Source organism: Trichechus manatus, unplaced genomic scaffold (assembly GCF_000243295.1).
Source record: "Trichechus manatus latirostris isolate Lorelei unplaced genomic scaffold, TriManLat1.0 scaffold00053, whole genome shotgun sequence".
NCBI lineage: Eukaryota > Metazoa > Chordata > Mammalia > Sirenia > Trichechidae > Trichechus > Trichechus manatus.
Genome location: NW_004443989.1, coordinates 1,156,400 through 1,175,845, shown reverse-complemented (window position 1 = coordinate 1,175,845; position 19,446 = coordinate 1,156,400). Strand labels below are relative to the sequence as shown.

Below are 19,446 nucleotides of genomic sequence, written 5' to 3'. Positions count from 1 at the left end.
TTCTTTTAGACAGATGTATCTCTGTATAGATTTTGTGACGGCGTAGAATGAAAGACAAGTGTAATTAAACCACAACTATTATCATGAAGGTAAAAATGCAGGGGAGACATAATAAGGGATTAAGGGCACTTACATCGAATAAGTGACTGTATCTGGGCAGTGAATGTCCCTACAGCCAAGGCAAAGACAGAAATACAAGGAAGGGTATAATTAACATAATTAGTGAAAAGGTAATCATGGCAGATTGCTGGGGGAGACTATTTTTTTCCTACCTTCAAACTGAAGGATGACATTATCTCAGAGAAGAACTCCAACAGAACTTTCTGCACTGACGGGAATGTTTTTCTGTATCTGTGCTTTCCAATACAGTAGCCACTAGCCACGCATGGCTATTGAGTGCTTAAAATGTGGCTAGTGCAACTGAATGACTGAATTTTTAATTTTAAGTAATTTAAACTTAAATAGCCACATATGGCTAGTGGCTACCATATGGACAGTGTAGTCATAGACCTTTATGTTGTAAAATACTACGGATAATGCCTTTAATCAAAGATTTTAAAAATTGTCATCTCCACACAGAGCTTCTAGACTAAGGCAGACTAGGAAGAAAGACCTGGTGATCTATTTCCAAAAATCAGCCAATGAAAACCTTATAGATCACAACAGACTATATTGCTGGAAAACACAAACATACCAGTGATCATGAAGATGGCTCAGGACGGGGCAACGTTCCGTTCTGTTATACTGAAGGTCACCATGAGTCGGAGCCAGCTCAATGGCAACTAACAACAAGAACATTCAACCCACTACAGAGACATTAACTTCTTCCAGCTTACTGTACAGCTGTACTTTTAGTATCTGGAGGCAAACCCAGTGCTGCTTTGTGTATTAAATTTATAATACAATCAAAGACAGATGACTGAAAAAGAAACTTCAATAGTCTCTGATATTATTAAATCTTCTAGTTTGAGGGCACAGAGAGCCCGGGAAATTTTTCTTTTAATCCCTATGTGCTTTGTATCCCACAGATGAAGTTATACAGTTGGCCTGAAAAGCAATTTTGTGTAATCATTTACCAAAGGGGAGGGGAAAAAAGTCATTATAGTCCTCCTGAGGTTCACAAGTAATAAGCATGCTCTACTCTCTTCAAGTCCAGAAGAGCTGGGTGGGCTTGATAAATAGCTGAGTTTGGCCCAACTGCAGCTCTAAACAGATGTCTGTAAATATTGCAGAAAAGAGCCCTCAGAAAGTCGGTGGGTGTTACTGATGAGTGGCTGTGGAAGCTTTTGTTGGCCAACAGGCAGCCGGCATCTGTCTCCCTCAGTGGAGGATTAGCATGCCAAGGGCACTATAATTTCTTGATTTGGCTGGTGGATATCTTATCCTATGTCTTCTTTTAAGACAGTGGTTCTCAATAGGAGGAGATTTTGCCTCTCCCGCTCCCTAGGGGACATGGCACTGTGGTTGCCACAACTAGGGGAAAGGAGGTGCTACTGGCATCTAGTGAGTAGAGGCCAGAGATGCTGCTAAACATCCTACAATGCACAGGACAGCCCCCACCACAAAGAATTATCTGATACAAAATGTCAATATTGCCAAGGTTGAGAAACCCTATCTTAAAGTAATAATATCTTCTTTTAGTATAGCTTGTTCATTCATTTATTTATTCAACAAATATTTATTGTCAAATATAGAACATATCTAAGTAGCCATTGTGCTGTGTGTTGGTGGAGTCATTAATTCACTCATGTAATAAATATTTATTGAGCCCCTACTCTGTGCCAGAGCCCTGGTGGTGCAGTGGTTAAACACTCGGCTGCTAACTGAAAGGTTGGCAGTTTGAACCCAGCAGCCACTCCATGGGAGAAAGATGTGACAGTCTGCTTCTGTAAAAAGATTTACAGCCTTAGAAACCCTATGGGGCAGTTCTACTCAGTCCTGTAGGGTCGCTATGAGTTGGAATCGACTCAATGGCAATGAGTTTGGTTTTGGTTTACTCTGTGCCAGAATGACATAGTCAAGGTCTTTCCTCACATAGGGTTTACATTCTGGTGGAAGGGAGACAAGACTTTAAACAAGTCACAAACGAATGAACAAGATAACTTCAACCAGGGATAAATACAATGGTTAACATCAAACAGGATAAAGGGAAGGAGGTCCCTGGGTAGTGCAAATGGTTAACATGCTTGACTGCTAACCAAAAGGCTAGAGGTTCACATCTACCCAGAGGCACCTCAGAAGAAAGGCCTGGCTATCTACTTCTGAAAAATCAGCCATTGAAAAACCCTATGAGGCACAATTCTACTCTGATACACATGGAGTCACCATGAGTCAGAATTGACTTGATGACAAGTGGACTTTTTTTTAAAGGGAGAGAGAATAGCCAAAGGGGTAAAAAGTCATTCTTAGGGGAGTGGAAAAAAAATCTTACTCTTTTTTATGTATAAAAGCACAGATATACATACAGTACATAAACAAATATATAGTGTATTTATGGTATTAAAATTTCATAGGAGGATGATTAGGAACAAAATATCTAAAAAGGCTCTTTCATGGGGGATGGTTAGGAAAAAAATGTCTAAAAATTGTGGGGAGCACTAATGAAATAAAGATCAAGAAACACTGCTCTGTGTAAACTAAGTCCCCCTACTTATTCACCAACACATATCCTAATTTATCCAAGCACTTATCACAATTGGCAAATACCATGCCTATGTTTCTTCACCTCTCTACCCCTCTGAATATAAGCTCCGTGAGGGCCAGGAATCTTGCCCATTTCTTCATCACTGTATCCTCAGGTATCTGTTCAGTGCTGGGTACATAGTGGTTACTCAATAAATATTTGGTGATTCCATTACCATTCATATGGTCACCCTATTTCTGTAGAGTCAAATTCCAACTCATAGGGATCCTATAGGACACTGTAGAAACCCCCACAGGGTTTCCAAGGCTGTAAATCTTTCTGGAAGCAGACTGCTGCATCTTTCTCCTGTGGCTGGAGGGTTCAAACCACCAATATTTTGGCCAGCAGCTGAACACTTAACCATTGCATTACCATGGTAGAAAGTCCTGTTGCTTCAAGGACCATGGCAGAAAGTCCTATTGCTTCAAGGACCCATTGGGCCAACTGGACCCCTCTTGGATTTCAATGCTTGCTTAAGTATACCCAGATTTGCTGGGTCCATTTGGGCACTGAATTTAATTTTATGTCCCCTTATCTGCTCATGGAAACCCTGGTGGCGTAGTGGTTAAAAGCTTGGCTGCTAACCAAAAGGTCTGCAGTTTGAATCTACCAGCCGCTCCTTGGAAACTCTATGGGGCAGTTCTGCTCTGTCCTATAGCGTAGCTATGAGTTGGAATCAACTCAACAGCAATGGGAATCTCTGCTCATAGAAAACTTAATCTCTTAGCCTTGGCCTTGACTATTCCCAGTTTTCTCTCTTCCCTGACCACTGAGAACTTGGTAACCACGCAATCAGCCCTTCCCTGTTCCACTGAGATACCATGGTGAATATCATACGGACATCTGATGCATCAAATTAAAAACATTTTTAAGAAAATTATGATAGGTCAACCATCTTGGAAATTACACAACAGAAGGCATACATGATTGTCTGATTTGATTTAGCAAGAAGTTGAATAACGGTGATCATTTGCAATGGAAGAAAGACTGAAAAGAAGCAAACTAAAATGTTAACAATGTTATCCCTCTCTGGGATGTGGACTCAGCTTATTTTCTCCTTATGCTTTTGGTTAATTTATGAATTTCCTATAGTGAGCATGTCTTACTTTTATAAGAAACAAGGTTTTTTGGTGATTGGGTTTCTTAAGACCATCCAGGATAACACAGTGTCAGAGAGGATTATATAGGTCATTCCTGAGCTATAGAGTCAGGATCAGTTCTACTTGATTACACTGTGACCCCCAAAAGGCTTTTTTGGGGGGTTTCTGTGCTTAGAGAAGCCATCAGATTTTGGCAAACTTAGTAAATTTCTGGCAAGTATCACCAGCTTTAGTGCCATGATGCCAGCCACTTTCTGTTCCATAGAATTTAGGGTTTATTGATTTTTTTCAAAGGTGTCCATATCCCCCCAAAAAGTACAATAAAAGCACTTGTATTCCAAGGTACCTCACCTCTGGAAAATGCAAAATATACATATTCCTAAGTATTTAAAAATATTTTTCAGGGAGCTCGTGGCTCCCTGAAGCCAAGGTTTCAAATCTCTGACTTAGGATTTCTTAGTTAAATGCTTCCTAAAACCCAGGCCATCTCTTCATTTTCTCCTGTGGATAGCTACAATGACTGACTTCCCAAGTACCCAAACTTTGCCTTATCCTGGAGAGTTTTCTGCCTTCTTCTAGCAAGTCCCATCTGAGCCAATACAACCAGTCTATGCTTCAATATCCTTAGAAGGTTACATGAGGGGTTCTTCATCTTTTTGTGACCAAGGAATTCTTTCAAATACTAACATTTTTGGCAGATCACTTAAAGAAAAGATGCAATCCAACATTCAACCCAACAATTCAGCAACAGTTACAACATCCATCATGACAACTAACAATGTCTTGCGGCGACTCAAAACATTTGGGGTTAGCACACAAATAATTTCAGCTCTGAGCCATTGTCTGCCCTGCCCATGATCTCTTATATATGCACAAGACAACAACGTACATGACCCTGAAACTATGTACACATTTTCTATGAACCAAGGTGAATTTTACACATCCATCAAAATTTGGTGGCCTACTTGAGAAGGGTTCAGGGCACATAGGCATGGTGAGGCCTGTAGTTTGATACTAGGTAACAAAGCATTTAGTACATCTAAAGCTCTATGCTGTAAGACAATGACTCTTAGGACTCTTGTTTAAAACAAACTAACCTGGAGAAGAATCATTTAATAGAAGATTGTATCTGGTTGCTCAGATATACCTGGACAAAAAGAAAAGGTTATTTGCTTGAGAAAAACACCATTCTTACCTCCTCCAAGGCCCATAAGGAGTCAACGACGGGCTTGATCTTCTTCTGATCATAGAGCCCTATGAGTTTGTCCACCACTCCTCGGATGAGGCCTGCACGGCCCTGTTTGAAGAGCAGATTTAAAAGAGAAAACCCCGCAATGACTTTGTTCTCTTCATACAGCTTGATGGGATTCACTTTCTCCACCTGCCACCACTGGAAGGAGAAATGGCACCAGGTTACCAGAAACCAAACATTAATAACGCCAATATTATCAGTGAATGCAGGAGGAGGATGGAGCTACAGCTGAGCAGATTCCAGCTGACCAAGAGTTAGCTCCTGTGGGGCTATTTTTTTTAAGCCCCACAAATATGGAATTATTTATTTTTCCATAATTCCTACAAATACATGGGAAACAAGAGATGGTGATGGTTGTGAGAAGTTTAGGATCTAGGTGGGAGACAGAGCCCTTTACAAAAGCAATGACTAGGCCACTTGTAAAGGAAACATTAAGGTGTAGTTTTAGGATCATTGGCTATGGGGCTAAACCACTTGGGGTTGAATCCTGGCTCCACCATTTGCTTGCTGTTATTCTTTGTGCCTCATTGTTCTCAAATGGCTAAGTGGTGTGATATCGCTTCTGAGGTTTTCTGGGAGAATTAAGTGTAAAGCACTGGGCTGGGCTTAATAAATGATGGTGGTGGTGATGGGTTGATGAAGGGGGTAGAGTGGCAGAGAAGTTACAAAGGTCGGTGGGGACAGGATGGAGGTGATAGAATTTGACTATGGTAGCAGCTTTCCAAAGGAGTTAACAAGGTAGGTAGAAGCCCATCAGATGAAGAAGAGTAGGGAGATGTAATATAGGAAGGAACAGCATGAAGGAGTAATGAAGCCAGAGTGTTGGGACTAAGGCAATGGTTCTCAACTGGGGGCAATTTTGCCTCCCCTGCCATATATATTTGGTAATATCTGGAGACATTTTTGGTTGTGATGACTGGGGGAGGGGAGGGTGCTAAAAGCATCTAGTGGGTAGAGGCCAGGTATGCTGCTAAACATCCTACTATGCTCAGGACAACCCCTCACACCAAACAATCGTCCAACCCAAATGTCAATAGTGCCAAGGTTGAGAAACCCTGGTCTAAAGAGGTCCTGGGTGGGATACATGTGGCTGGTAAATGTGGCTGTCTCTATTCAGTCCCTCATCTCCCCTCGGACATCAAAATAAGTAAATAATCCACCAACAACCTATAGAAATGGTGGTCCAATTGCTTTGTTCTAATTTAATTGCTTTTCCTTTGGTTTTGGTTATAGCTTAGAAATTCAAACTTTCAGTGTCTGGAGAGTTTTAAGAGGTGAAATGCTTCATATCAGTTTTAATATAGAAGGCAAAGAGGAATGTGATATGCAATTAGGAACATTTATAATATGTATGTTATCAGTGTTTATTTATATCCTGCTTCTTTCTGAAAAAGATGGAGGAGGTTCACAATAATGAAATATTTTGATTTTTTTTTTAATGTGGGAAAATAATGTTGCCGGGAAAATAAGTGTGGGGTAGACGGGTTGAAGACAGGAATGAGGAAAATTCTTTTCCAAAGTATATTCCAGGAGAGCCTGAGGGCCAACTCAACAAGAGCAATGCATTTGGCCATGGGCTATTTGCCACCAAAAACAAAGATAGAAAAAATGTAATCATTTAACTTGATTTTCATGGTATCTGCAACACCTCAATGGATGTTTTGGAGTAAATGCTTACTGAATCTACAATTGCCAGACTTGTGGTTAAGAGAGTTTTGGAGCTGAGTCCCAGCTCTGCCACTTACTAGCTGTGTGACTTTAGGCAAGTCACTTAACCTCTCTGTGCCTCAGTTTCCTCACTGTATCTCATGGGGTCATCCTGAGGAGTAAATGTATTAAAACACAGAAAGTGCTTAGAACAGTGTCTGACACATAGAAAACCAAAAAAACCAAACTCTTTGTTGTCGAGTTGATACTGACTCATAGCGACCCTATTGGACAGAGTAGAACTGCCGCAGAGTTTCCAAGGAGCAGCTGGTGGATTTGAACTGCCGGCTTTTGGTTAGCAGCTGAGCTCTTAGAGGTGCTCTATAAATGTTAATTTCTTTTATCACCTTAAGTTGTAAAGGATGCTTTTGATTTAGTGAATACGCTCTCTGGATCAGGAGTAAGACTGATTGCTAAATGTTAGCTTCACCTGTTAATTATTATCATTGTTAGCGGTCTGAAAGCAAAGGGCACATTTGACAAAGAGGAAGCATTGGCTCTGCCGGAGTTTTAAGGTAGAGGGCAATTAAGACAGCTGAGCAAAAAAGCCCTGCGTGGTTCCAAATATGCCTTTAATTTCTAAGCCTCTCCTGAATGTAGAGAAGAAAATTCCTTTCTAGTACCTTCCAGAACAAATCATCATTCCATTCCTCAGAATGAACGATGTCCTCTCTCTAATTTCCTTCTATTTGACCTACTAACATTGGACCATTGATAAAGAAAGTCTTCATTCTGGACCAGGAGCTACGAAGCCTTCTGGTAATTGGTGTCTCTGTTTCAGGCAGGGGACTGTCAGCCTCCATCGAACGCGGATGCACTGCAATTATTTCATTAACACTGTGTGTTGTGATTGTGCATTTAGGGGAGAGAGGGAAAACACTTCTTACAATTGTATGTAATTTGGGACCAATTTGGTTACCCACAGCAGTCTGTCCGCATCCCGTTAATTACAGCCACAGCAACAAAACAGCTGTGAGTGGTACAAAGCCTGTCTTAAAGAGACACTCCAGACAGCACCCTTCCTTACTTAGTCTCCTTTATGGCTCTGCCTGCAGATTCTGGAGTTGAGATAATTCTACATCTGGATCTTAAAGCTCACATGCAAAAGGAGGTTCTTTAATTCTAGTCTCACAAGGGCAAGTAGTACTATCCATTCCAGAATGCAGGAATGTTTGCGGGGAGGAGCTTTTGGGAGCCAGTGTTGGCACCCAGGGGGCATTGGAAGACTCCATAGTGCTGCACTTAGAATGAATTCCAACCCCTTACCATGCTTTCCCTGACCTTCCTGTACAAAATCCCTCTGCCCCATCGCCCTGCTTTTATCCCCTTCATAGATTTTATAACCATTTATAGTCATGTAATCCCTAAGTTTTATTTATTTTGCGTTTGTCTCTCTCATTAGAATGTAAGCCCCCATGAGGGCCAAAGGTACACCTATCTCCTTCACTGTGATGCCCCAGGGCCTGGCAGGGTGCCACAAATAGGAAGTGCTCAGAAAATGCTTGTAAAGTGGATGAATCAATTCTGCAGTGGCTGCATAAAGGCTGGAGTAGGGATAAAAGCAAGCACTTAGGAAAGGCAGCAAGTCCTTGTTGTGGGATAAAAATCCCAGCCCAGATTAGCTTAATTCTAGCAGTGCAGCTCTAGGTGAGAATGTCATTCTGAGTAGGTTCCTAGTAAGGTGAACACCCAGGGATGTGACTTCTCAATAGCAGACCAAGTAAGCATCACATTCAGACCCTATCATCTAAGATAGTGACTGAACACCTTGCCTGTGTCTAAATATCACCTAAGGAGCTTGTTAAAATTGTAGGATCCCCTGCCTTCCTGGCCAGGAAGTGGACAAATCGAAAATTGGCCATCCCCTAGGGCAAATAAAATGCACCAGCGCTAAGTTCATTTTTGACCAATGACTAAAAACTCCAACACTCAAGCAATCTCTGTGAAGCTTTACTGACACTTCCACCTCTCTGCTTCATTTAGACCAAAGCAGCCCAGTCATAGCCCTGCCCACTTGTTGTGAAGCAGGGCAGGAATGTAGACTTCATGGCAAATGAATGATGCAGATGAAGGACAAACAAGATCAGGTCAATGATTCTAAGAAGGAAGAGCTCACAACATGCAAACATGCACCACCACAATACATTGCCCGTGCACAGATACTTACTGATTTTGCAAAGCTAAAGAAGCTCTTGGTCTCCCCGGTCACCATGTTGGATGAACCTGCAAATGGAGGATTCCCAGATCAAGCTATTGCTAATGAAAATCAACATCTCTTGTTACTCAAGGAACAGTGGCAGTTGTTTGGTCCACAACTGACAAGAGCTTGAAAAGAATTTAATCCCGCCTTGGAAAAATGAGGGAAGTGAAGGGTGGTACTATTTGACTATTTTAGCTAGGTAATGCTTCTCAAGGTGAACATTTCATTACTTTGGGAAATAGGGGATGTAGCAAAAAGATTGTTTGTGATTTAGATCAACATTTTACTGAAATGATAGCTGCTGAAATGTCTTTTTGGTACTGTTCTTTGACACTGAGAGCTCCTATGTGGGCCTACTTTATGTGTCTGAATTCAAATCTTGGGCAAGTGATGGGTCTGCAGCTCTGATGCGGGCTGGGATTTTGGAAGCTGTCGCTGGCCACTTAGGTGGGGAGGGGCGTGGGTTAGAATTTAGATGGATAGAAAAAAATGAGTACAGAAGGCAAGTGAACATGAAGACAGGTTCAGAAGCCAAGGAAATGGTGTGACCAATGTGTCATCTCCAAAGATGTCTGATTATCATTGTGAGTTATGGTCGAATTGACTCCGACTCACAGGGACCCCATGTGTGCAGAGTAGAACTGCTCCACAGGGTTTTCAAGGCTATGACCTTTCAGAAGCAGATTGCCAGGCCTGTCTTCCCCGGTACCTCTGGGTGGGTTCAAACAGCCAACCTTTCGGTTAGCGGTCTAGCGCTTAACCATTTGCACCACCGAGGGACTCCCAAAGATGTCTAGGCAGGAAGGTAAAAGCCACTTGAGACAAATGGTGTGAGAAATTGGGATTTGTAAATCGGAAGAATCAATATTCAGAGGGCAGATGGGAAAGATTCCCTAAGATGGTCACATAGCTAGAAAAAACCCCTTTGTAAGTTATCTTTTGGGTAGAAGAGAGCTCTTATCAGTGTTGGAAACATTTGGATGCCATATTGATGCCTTTTCAACAACTTCCTGGCCTTGTCCCCAGATATTTAGGAGAAAAATCCTTCTCAGAGTATTGTTATTTAATGAAAAAAAAAAAAAAAAAATGAAAAGAAAAAGTATATCTTTCAACCTTAATTAGCTGGCTCAGGTAAGCTAGCAGGCAGTTGGTAAACCAGTGCTTCCACATCTACGGAGTGAGGACTCAGACATCTCAGTACCAGGCTTCAATTACTTAGTAATCAAACAGTCAATATAATTAATTAGATACTTGTGAGCTGATCAAGTTTAATTCCACCAAAATGACATCCTGGAACTGCAGCAAAAATAGAACTTCTGGTAAATATTAAATAAGGATGAATTAATCATCCATCTGTATTTACTCACTAGAGTCCTGGTGGAGCAGTGGTTAAGAGCTATGGCTGCTAACCAAAAGGTTGGCAATTCAAATCCACCAGCCGCTCCTTCGAAACTCTATGGGGCAGTTCTACTCTGCCCTATGGGGTTGCTATGAGTCGGAATTGACTCAATGGCAACGGGGATTTACTCACAAGTTAGCCATATCCAATATTCCAACATACTGCACTGACCCTTATAGCATCTCGTATCAATAATTTTAATAATAATCATTATCATCATCATCATGCATCCATCTGCAAGGACTCCCAAATATGTGGCCACTACTGAAAATACCTGAACACTCCAGCAATGGAAAATTTACCCCTTCCTCTGGCTCCCTCAACTTTCTTTCTGTCATCTAATGATGACAAAGAGATTCTTGAATATTTATACCCTTCAAATATCTCTTTTATAAGTTCATCAGTTAATAACAAGGAAAATGAGTATGTTTTCCCCGTGTTATCTAGAGTTAAGGCTCAATTTTCTATTGTACCTAAAGAGGAAAGTGGGGCCAAGAATCTCAAACACCGGTTAACCCCAAAATCATTTGGCTTTGAAATGTGATGTCTAGCAAAAGATATGCCTTTTTGATTTTGAGAAAACTAATACTTTAATTAGTTTGCATTCTATCTTAGCTTCTCAGTGCTGCTATAACAGAAATACCACAAGTGGGTGACTTTAACAAACAAATTTATCTTCTCACAGTTTAGGAGGCTAGAAGTCTGAATTCAGGGCACTGGCTCTAGGGGAAGGCTTTCTCTATCTGCTTTGGGGGAAAATCCTTGTCTCTTTCAACTTCGCTTCCTTGGTCCCTTGATGATCTCCACATGGTATCAATCTTTCTCCATTTGTGTTTCCTGTTTCTGTGCCTAATCTGCTCTTTTTATATCTCAAAGTGATTGGCTTAAAACACACCCTACACTGATATGGCCTCATTATCATAACAGAGAAAACTCAATTCCCAAATGGGATTACATCCACAAGTATAGGGGTTTGGATTTAAAACACATATTTTTTGGGGACACAATTCAATCCATAACACATGCCTATGGCAGAAGAAAAGAAGAAGAGGGAGGGGGTGGCTCTGGAGTCTATTATACTGGAGAAGTCTGTTCCCAGATGTCTTTCATAAATCCCCCCATACCCAAGGACGCTGAAGTGAAAGTAGAAGCAGGCAGGGCCAGACATGTGCTCCATCTGTCCAGGGCTTCTGTCTCGATTGGGACACAAAAGGGTGGTTTAGAGGAAGGGGAGTCTGTATTTGCAACTGCATCTTTAATGGGTGAAGAACCTCCATAAAACCCCTACATCCTGGCCACTCTTCTCTGCCCTACTGTGAGCCCTTCATTCCCTCATTTTCTGAACTTCCTTTGAAACCGTTAATATTTTCCACCTGCATCACCTTCTGTGGGTGAAGTCCCTTAATAGTTCTAGCCATCTTGGTGACATTGGTTTGGCCTTGTTTTATCTATTTTGAAATCAGAAGTATTCATGGGGGTCAGTAGACACATATGCCATTTTATAATTGAAAACAACTAACAAAAATATTATAGAAAACATGAAAAAAATTGAACACCCCTAATCCCACTACCCACCACATTTCATTGTTCAGGTCTTTTGTCTGTAGGCACATGTGTAGTGTTCCCTGTCAATGGCCATGCTCCTGCTTCTCTGTAGCACTCACCATATAAAATGTAGGTTCCCAGTGGTTTGAGAAGGCTGAGACCTTTTCCAGTGTTGTCCCCACAGAGGCAATCCAAAACGATGTCCACACCTTCAGCAGAGATTCTAGATGGTGAGGAGACAAAGCAAAGTACTATAATCTGTACTTATAACCAATCCCCTTCCCTTCCTACAACACATTGCCTTACTCCCAGAATTAGGAACAGTCAGAGCTCCAGGAGTAGGATTAAATAGGCAAAGCCTGGGAGGTGAATTTACCCTCCCATGGCCAAATGTAAGAATTTCACAAAGCTTGAAGCAGTTAGGAATCTGGCTGTTGGCTGATATCAGGAACCACCCTGGGGTAGGGCAAAGAGCAGGGACATCAGATCAGACAGTCTGAGTTTGTGTCTAGCCACCTCCCTCAACTTCTCTGAGCCGTCAAGCCCTCAAGTCATGCCCCAAATATAGCCCACTGCAAAGGCTCATCCAAAGTGATCAGCTTCGCTTCCAGCCCCATAGAACAGTATCTGCACAGGTGTGTCCTCTAAAGCCCTACCTGTTTAAGTTCAGAACCAGAGAATTAAGACACTGTAGGCTAGTGGATCTCAAACCTGAGTGTGCATTGGAATTATAATTACATAAGAGCAGAGAGGGCCAAATTCAGTGGCTTCTAGGTCTGCATTCTCCTGCTGTTGTAAATCTCTGTGGATTTTAAAAAAACACACAAATAGCCCCAGCTCAGGGATTCTTTGGGCCAAATTTGGCAGCAAGATATTTTGGAATTGCTGATCCAAGACTTTTGTGTCTGTCCTTCCTTTGTCCCCAACCCCTCGTCCCTTCACTGTGAATGCCACCTCTTTACTTCCCACCCACATGGATCAGTGATGAATTTCTGGAGTGATGGTAGGTTTCTAATACAGCCATTACTGGGAGAGAAATCCTTCCACCTTGCCAGAAATTAATTCCTCCTTATTCTGACTTTCATTTCCAGCTGGATCCTTGGCTCTCCACTCAGTTCTTCTTGTTCTGAAAGCCCTTTTCTCTGAGAACTCATCTGTGCCATAGCTTTAACCATCACCTTTGTGCTCATGATGGGATGAGACACTTCAGAGCATCCAGCACAGTGCCTGGCATTGCAGGCTTTGCACAACATGCCAAGCACAATGCCTGGAATAGTAGGCTTCACACAACGTGTCCAGCACAGTGCCTGGTGCACGGTAAGCTTCTCACTGAGGGTTAAGCACGGTGCACCTATTGCACAGTGGACTTTGCACAGGATGCTGAGCACAGTGTCTGGTGCATACTAGGCTTCTCACAGCAGATCGAACACAGTGCCCAGTGCACAGTAGGCTTTTCACAGCAGGTCGAGGCAGTGCCCAGCACACAGTAGGCTTCTCATAGAGGCCTGAGCAGAGTACCTGACACACAGTAGTCTTCTCACAGCTGGTTAAGCACAGTGCCCGATACACAGTAGGCTTCTCACAGTGGGTCAAGCACAGTGCCTGGTACACAACAGGATTTTCACAGCAGGTTGAGGCAGTTCCCAGCACACAGTAGGCTTCTCAAGGCAGGTTAACCACAGTGCTTGGCATATAGTAGGCTTCTCACAGAGGGCTGAGCACAGTGCCTGGGACTGTACCCTGCTATGTGGTGCCAGGCATTGTGCTAAGCACTGAGGATGCAGAAGAGGAGGAGCTAGATATGATCCCTGCCTTTTCTGGGCTTGCATTTCTCTACCTCACCTATGCCTGATACCTGCAGACTCAAACCATTTGGACAAGTCGGAGATCCCCCTACAGTGTGATTTTATTCTTTTCTCTGTGGGCTTTGTGCTCCTTTGGCACAGGGACTATTTCTCATCTCTGTTTCCCCAATTTCCAGAGCCCTCTCATAGGAGTCACTCAGCAGATGCTTGAAGGGAGTGGGTTTTTCACTCACCCAAGCTCCAGTCCTCCTTTTCCCTGGCGTGCTGGACACACCTTCTAAAGGTTTACCCTCACGCTATATTCATCTTGTTTGAAGGAAATCATTACAGTTTCTGATGCTTGTCATCTTGGCATTCCCCAAATTCATTCAGTGACCATGTCTTGTTCTCCTTCAAATTACCTGTTGGCTCTTGTCTTGTCCTTGCCACTTCTGTTGCTTGCTTCCCCTGATTCTGGCTGTCCCTTCTCCCATCCATCCTATGCACTATGGCCAGATCAATGTTTTTGTAAATTCATCTTTCATAACAGCTCTTACCTGCTTCAAATCTCAAAGGACTCCATGTTTCTGACATAATCCAATCTTAACTCCATTTAAGGGCTTTCAAGAGCTTCATCAATTGAGCTCAGTGCTTCTCAACAGAGAGAGATTTTTCACAGCCATCTCCCCCACCCCACCCCTACCCAGGGCATCTGGCAATGTCTGAAGACTTTGCAGTTGTCACAGCTTGGGGGGTGCTACTGACATCTAAAGGCAGTGGTGGCTCAGTGATAGAATTTTCTCCTTTCATGTGGGAAACCCAGATACAATTCCCTGCCAAGGTACCTCATGTGCAGCCACCACCCGTCTATCAGTGGAGGCTTGCATGTTGCTGTGATGCTGAACAGGTTTTAGCAGAGCTTCCAAACTAAGACTAAGAAGAAAAGCCTGGAAAGTCAGCCAATGAAAACCCTATGGATCACAACGAACTGATCATGGGGATGGCGCAGGACCATGCAGCGTTTTGTTCCATTGTGCACGGGGTCGCCATGAGTTAGGGGCCAACTTGGTGGCAGCTAACAACAGCAACTGACGTCTACTCAGTACAGGCCAGGGATGCTGCTAATCATGCCACAGTGTACAGGACAGCCTCCCACCACAAAGCATTATCGGACCCAAAATATCAATACTGCTGAGATGAGAAATCCTGGTCTATCTCTCCTCTAACCATCCGTGTATCTCACACTACCTGGCGTCCCATAATATGCGCAGCCGGGTTTCCTCACTGCTCATAAACAAGCACCCTCGACTGCCTTTGTGAGAGCGAGTGCAGGTGGTAGACAGAGCGCAAAATCTGGAACCAGAAAGTTCTGGGTGAGTCTTGCCACTTGTACCTATGTGACCCTGGGGCTAAGCCTCAACTTCCTTCTCTGTCAAATAAGGACAATACCTATTTCATAAGACTTATAAGGAATGGAGGAAAGCTCTTCCATGTTCTTGGGCATCCACTTAGACACTGCTTACTTGTGTTCCTCCAGCACCAGGCACTTCCACAGCAGGGCACTGACATCATTGTCTTGCAATTACCCGTGTAGCCAGCTGTCTCCTCCACCAATTGGATGCTCCAGGTCACAGGGATCGTGCTTGTCTTGTTCATCATTGTGCCTTTGGTGCCCAGTTCATTGAACAGAGATAGCTAGCTGCCATTGAGTCAACTCTGGCTCATGACGACCTTACATACAACAGAACAAAACTTTACCCGGTCCTGCATCATCCTCACAGTCACTGGCATGTTCAAGTCCATCACTGAGGCTACTGTGCCAATCCATCTCATTGAGGGTCTGCCTCATCCTTGCTGGCCTTCTACTTCACCAAACATGTCCTCTTCTAGTGATGACGTGTCCAAACCAAGCAAGTTGGACAGTATTCTATTGTGATCCATAAGGTTTTCATTGCTGATTTTGAGGAGATCACCAGGCCTTTCTTCCTAGTCTATCTTAGTCTAGAAGCTCTGCTGAAACCTGTCCACCATGGCTGACCCTGTTAGTATTTGAAATACTGGTGGCATAGCTTCCAGCATCACAGCAACACACAAGCCACCACAGTATAACAAACTGACAGATCATTGTAGGCATCACTAATACTTGTTGAATGAATGAAGAAATGTCTAAAAAATACTGTGTAGTACAATGGAATACTATGCAACAATAAAGAACAACGATTAATCCATAAAACATCTTATAACGTGGAGGAATCTGGAAGGCATTATGCTGAGTGAGTTTAGTCAGTCACAAAAGGACAAATACTGTGTAAGACCACTATCATAAGAACTCAAGAAAAGGTTTAAACACAGAAGAAAACATTGTTTGATGGTTACGAGGGTGGGGATGGAGGGAGGGGGTATTCCCTAACTAGACAGTAGATAAGAATTATCTTAGGTGAAGGGAAGGACGCCACACACTACAGGGGACATCAGCACAACTGGACTAAACCAAAAAGCTAAGAACTTTCCTAAATACAACCAAACCCTTTGACAGACAGAGTAGCAGGGGCAGGAGTCTGGGGACCATGGTTTCGGGGGACATCTAGGTCAATTGGCATAACAAAGTTTATTAAGAAAATGTTCTGCATCCCACTTTGGTGAGTGGCGTCTGCGGTCTTAAAAGCTAGCGAGCGGCCATCTAAGATGCACCAATTGCTCCCAACCCACCTGCAGTAAAGGAGAATGAAGAACACCATAAACATAAGGAAAGTATTAGTCCAAGAGACAGAAAGGGCCACATAAACCAGAGACTTCATCAGCTGGAGACCAGAAGAATTAAATGGTGCCCGGCTTCCACCAATGACCGCCCTGACAGGGAATACAACAGAGAGTCCCTGATGGAGCAGGAGAAAAGTGGGGTACAAAACTCAATTTCTAGTAAAAAGACCAGGCTTAATGGTTTATTGAGACTGGAGGGATCCAGGAAGACATGGCCCCCAGACTCTCTGTTAGCCCAAAACTAAAACCATTCCTGAGGCCAACTCTTCAGACAAAGATTAGACTGGACTATGGGACATAAAATGATACTCGTGAAGAGTGTACTTCTTAGCTCAAGTAGATACATGAGACTAAATGGGCAGCTCCTGTCCAAAGGTGAGATGAGAAGGCAGAGAGGGTCAGGAGCTGGTTGAATGGACACGGGAAATTGGGTGGAAAGGAGGAGTGTGCTGTCACAGTATAGGGAGAGCAGCTAGGGTCACATAACAATGTAGGTATAAATTTTTGTATGAGAGACTAAAATTGAACTGTAAACTTTCATTTAAAGCACAACAATAAAAAAAAAAATACCGTGTAGTTAAAAAAAAGTTAGATTTCTAAGAGGCAGTCTTATACAGCTTTATTGAAATACAACTGGCATACAATATATTGCACATATTTTAAATGTACAATTTGATGAGTTTTGACATGCGCATACACCTGTGAAACCATCACCACAATCAAGGTAATAAACATATCCATCACCCCCAAAAGCTTCCTTAAGTCCCTTTGTAAACCAAGAGGAGGTCTATAGAGTAGATAGTTCATAGAATCACATACCATGAGGCCAAATCTGTTCCTAAACTTCAGTTTCCTCATCTGTAAAATGAGGATAGGAACTTTCACCTTGAAGGAGTATCTAAGGTACACATGAAATGGTGTCAGCAGAGGCCTTAGCAGAGTGCCTGGCATCTGAGAGGAGCTCAACAAAGTGTGTTGTTGTTGTTGTGTGCCCTCGAATCGGTTTCAGCTCATAGTAACCCCATGTGATGGTACAACTGCCCTATCTGGTTTTCTAGGCCGTAATCTTTACAGGAGCAGACGCCAGGTCTTCTTCCCATGGAGCCGCTGGGTGGGTTCGAGCTGCCAACCTTTTGATTAGCAGCCGAGCACTTCACCGTTGCACCACGAGAGCTCCTTCAACAAAGCGTGGGTGCTATTATTTGCCCTGCCCTGTCCCTGCTCCCCTTGCCTGGGACTCACTCCCCACTTCCCTCTACCTACTGGAATTGTTCCCATCCTTAGGCGCTGTCCACCTTGGCCCTCTCTGATCTTTCTCTCCCCTTTATTTTTAAAGCCTTTACAAACAGATGCACACCATTCAAGACTGCTAAGTCTTTTGCTTGGTTTCACCTGTAGTCATCCCTCGCCTCCCATAAAGAAAGAGTGTAAGTGATGTAAAAGTAAGGTCTGTGTCATAAATACTTTTCTAGCCCTGCTGGCACAGTGGTTAAAGCTCGGCTGCCAACCAAAAGGTTGGCAGTTCGAATCCACCAACCACTCCCTGGAAATCCTATGGGGCAGTTCTACCCTGTCCTACAGGGTCGCTATGAGTCAGAAGTGACTTGATGGCAACAGGTTTGTTTGTTTTTTTTATTACCTTTACAGTTCTAATCAAGGATGAAACATGTTCAAAAGAGGCTTACTAAATGCCCGGTTTATAAAAGAATTTTCATCTCAAGATATCTTATTAATTTTTTTCTAGTTTTCCACACACATAGCAGTGTAATGATATCAGTGATCCAAAAACAAAGAAAAATCTCTCTGAACTCCACTCCTGTTGCATAGTGGCAGTTTTTTTTTTCTCTCTCCTTTCATATTATGTCCACATGCACTGGAAATCTGTACAAAGCTGTGATCATCGTGTAGACGGAATTTGGCATTCTGCTTTTCTCGATCAATAGGCTTCCATGGACAGTTTTTTTTTTTTTTCATTTTGCAACACAGCATTCATAATGATCATTTTTAGGGCATAATACCCAGATGTGTGGGTGTACCATAATCCACCGAATGTTTTGCTTCTGTTGATTGTGGAGGCTGCCTCTGCCTTTTCACTACTGCAGATGATGCTATAATTCACCTCTCGACAAGTGCCGAGCACCAGCACCACAGTGAAGCAGAAGCAGTGCCTGGCTCTGCAACAGGCAGTTTGCACCTGTTGCTTTTATCTTCTTTTGGACTCTCTCCTAGGGAAGGTTTAGTGGGATAGAGGGTATCAGCATATTGTGGTTTCCTGGTCATTTGAAGTCTAATTCCAGGATCTCTATATAAAAACAAATGAACTCTTGGAAGTTACATTTGAATGAAGGTGGTGGGGAGGCGAGTCTCAGATGCCATTGCCTTCTGGTCTCCTCACATGAGCAGAAATCACTGATTCACAGGGTCAGTGCAGCAGGTCAAGGACATTGAGGGGAGGAGGCGACGGGGCAGCAACATGGGCAGTGGGGAAGGCAGGAGCCTCCTGGTTATGGGCTGTCAAATTTTCAGAAGACCTGCCACCTCCTGACCCTTCTCCCCCCACTCCCCACATCCTACTTCCTCCAGCTGTCTGGCTTTCTTTCAGATTCTTGAATTTACCAAGCTTTTCCTGACCCTGGATGTCCCTGGGTGGCACAAATGGTTTATGTACTCAACCAAAATGTTGACAGTTCAAGTGTGCCCAGAGGTACCTCAGAAGAAAGGCCTGGTGACCTACTTCCAAAAAATCAGCTATTGAAAACACTAAGGAGCACAGTTCTACTCTGACACACATGGGGTCACCATGAGTTGGAGTCAAATGGTTACCATGCTTGGCTACTAACCGAAACGGTGGAACTTGGAGTCCACCCAGAGGTGCTTCAGAAGAAAGGCCTGGTGATCTACTTTAGAGAAATCAGCCATTGAAACTCTATGGAGCGCAGTTCTACTCTCACATACATGGGGTCGCCATGAACCGGGATTCATTTAATGGCAATGGTTTCTTTGGGGGGGAGGGGTG

The 19,446-nt window shown here is 43.1% G+C and overlaps 1 protein-coding gene across 1 annotated transcript in view; it reads right to left on the bottom strand.

The window, feature by feature from the left end:
* VAT1L (vesicle amine transport 1 like) overlaps nt 1-19,446 on the bottom strand; it is a 190,338-nt gene that overhangs the window by 77,873 nt on the left and 93,019 nt on the right. Inside the window, exons 5-7 of the mRNA XM_004377705.1 lie at nt 12,006-12,109; nt 8,910-8,965; nt 4,979-5,173 (exon numbers count right to left, since the gene is read on the bottom strand). Coding sequence (XP_004377762.1) covers nt 4,979-5,173; nt 8,910-8,965; nt 12,006-12,109 — 355 coding nt within the window. The remainder of the gene's footprint in view (nt 1-4,978; nt 5,174-8,909; nt 8,966-12,005; nt 12,110-19,446) is intronic.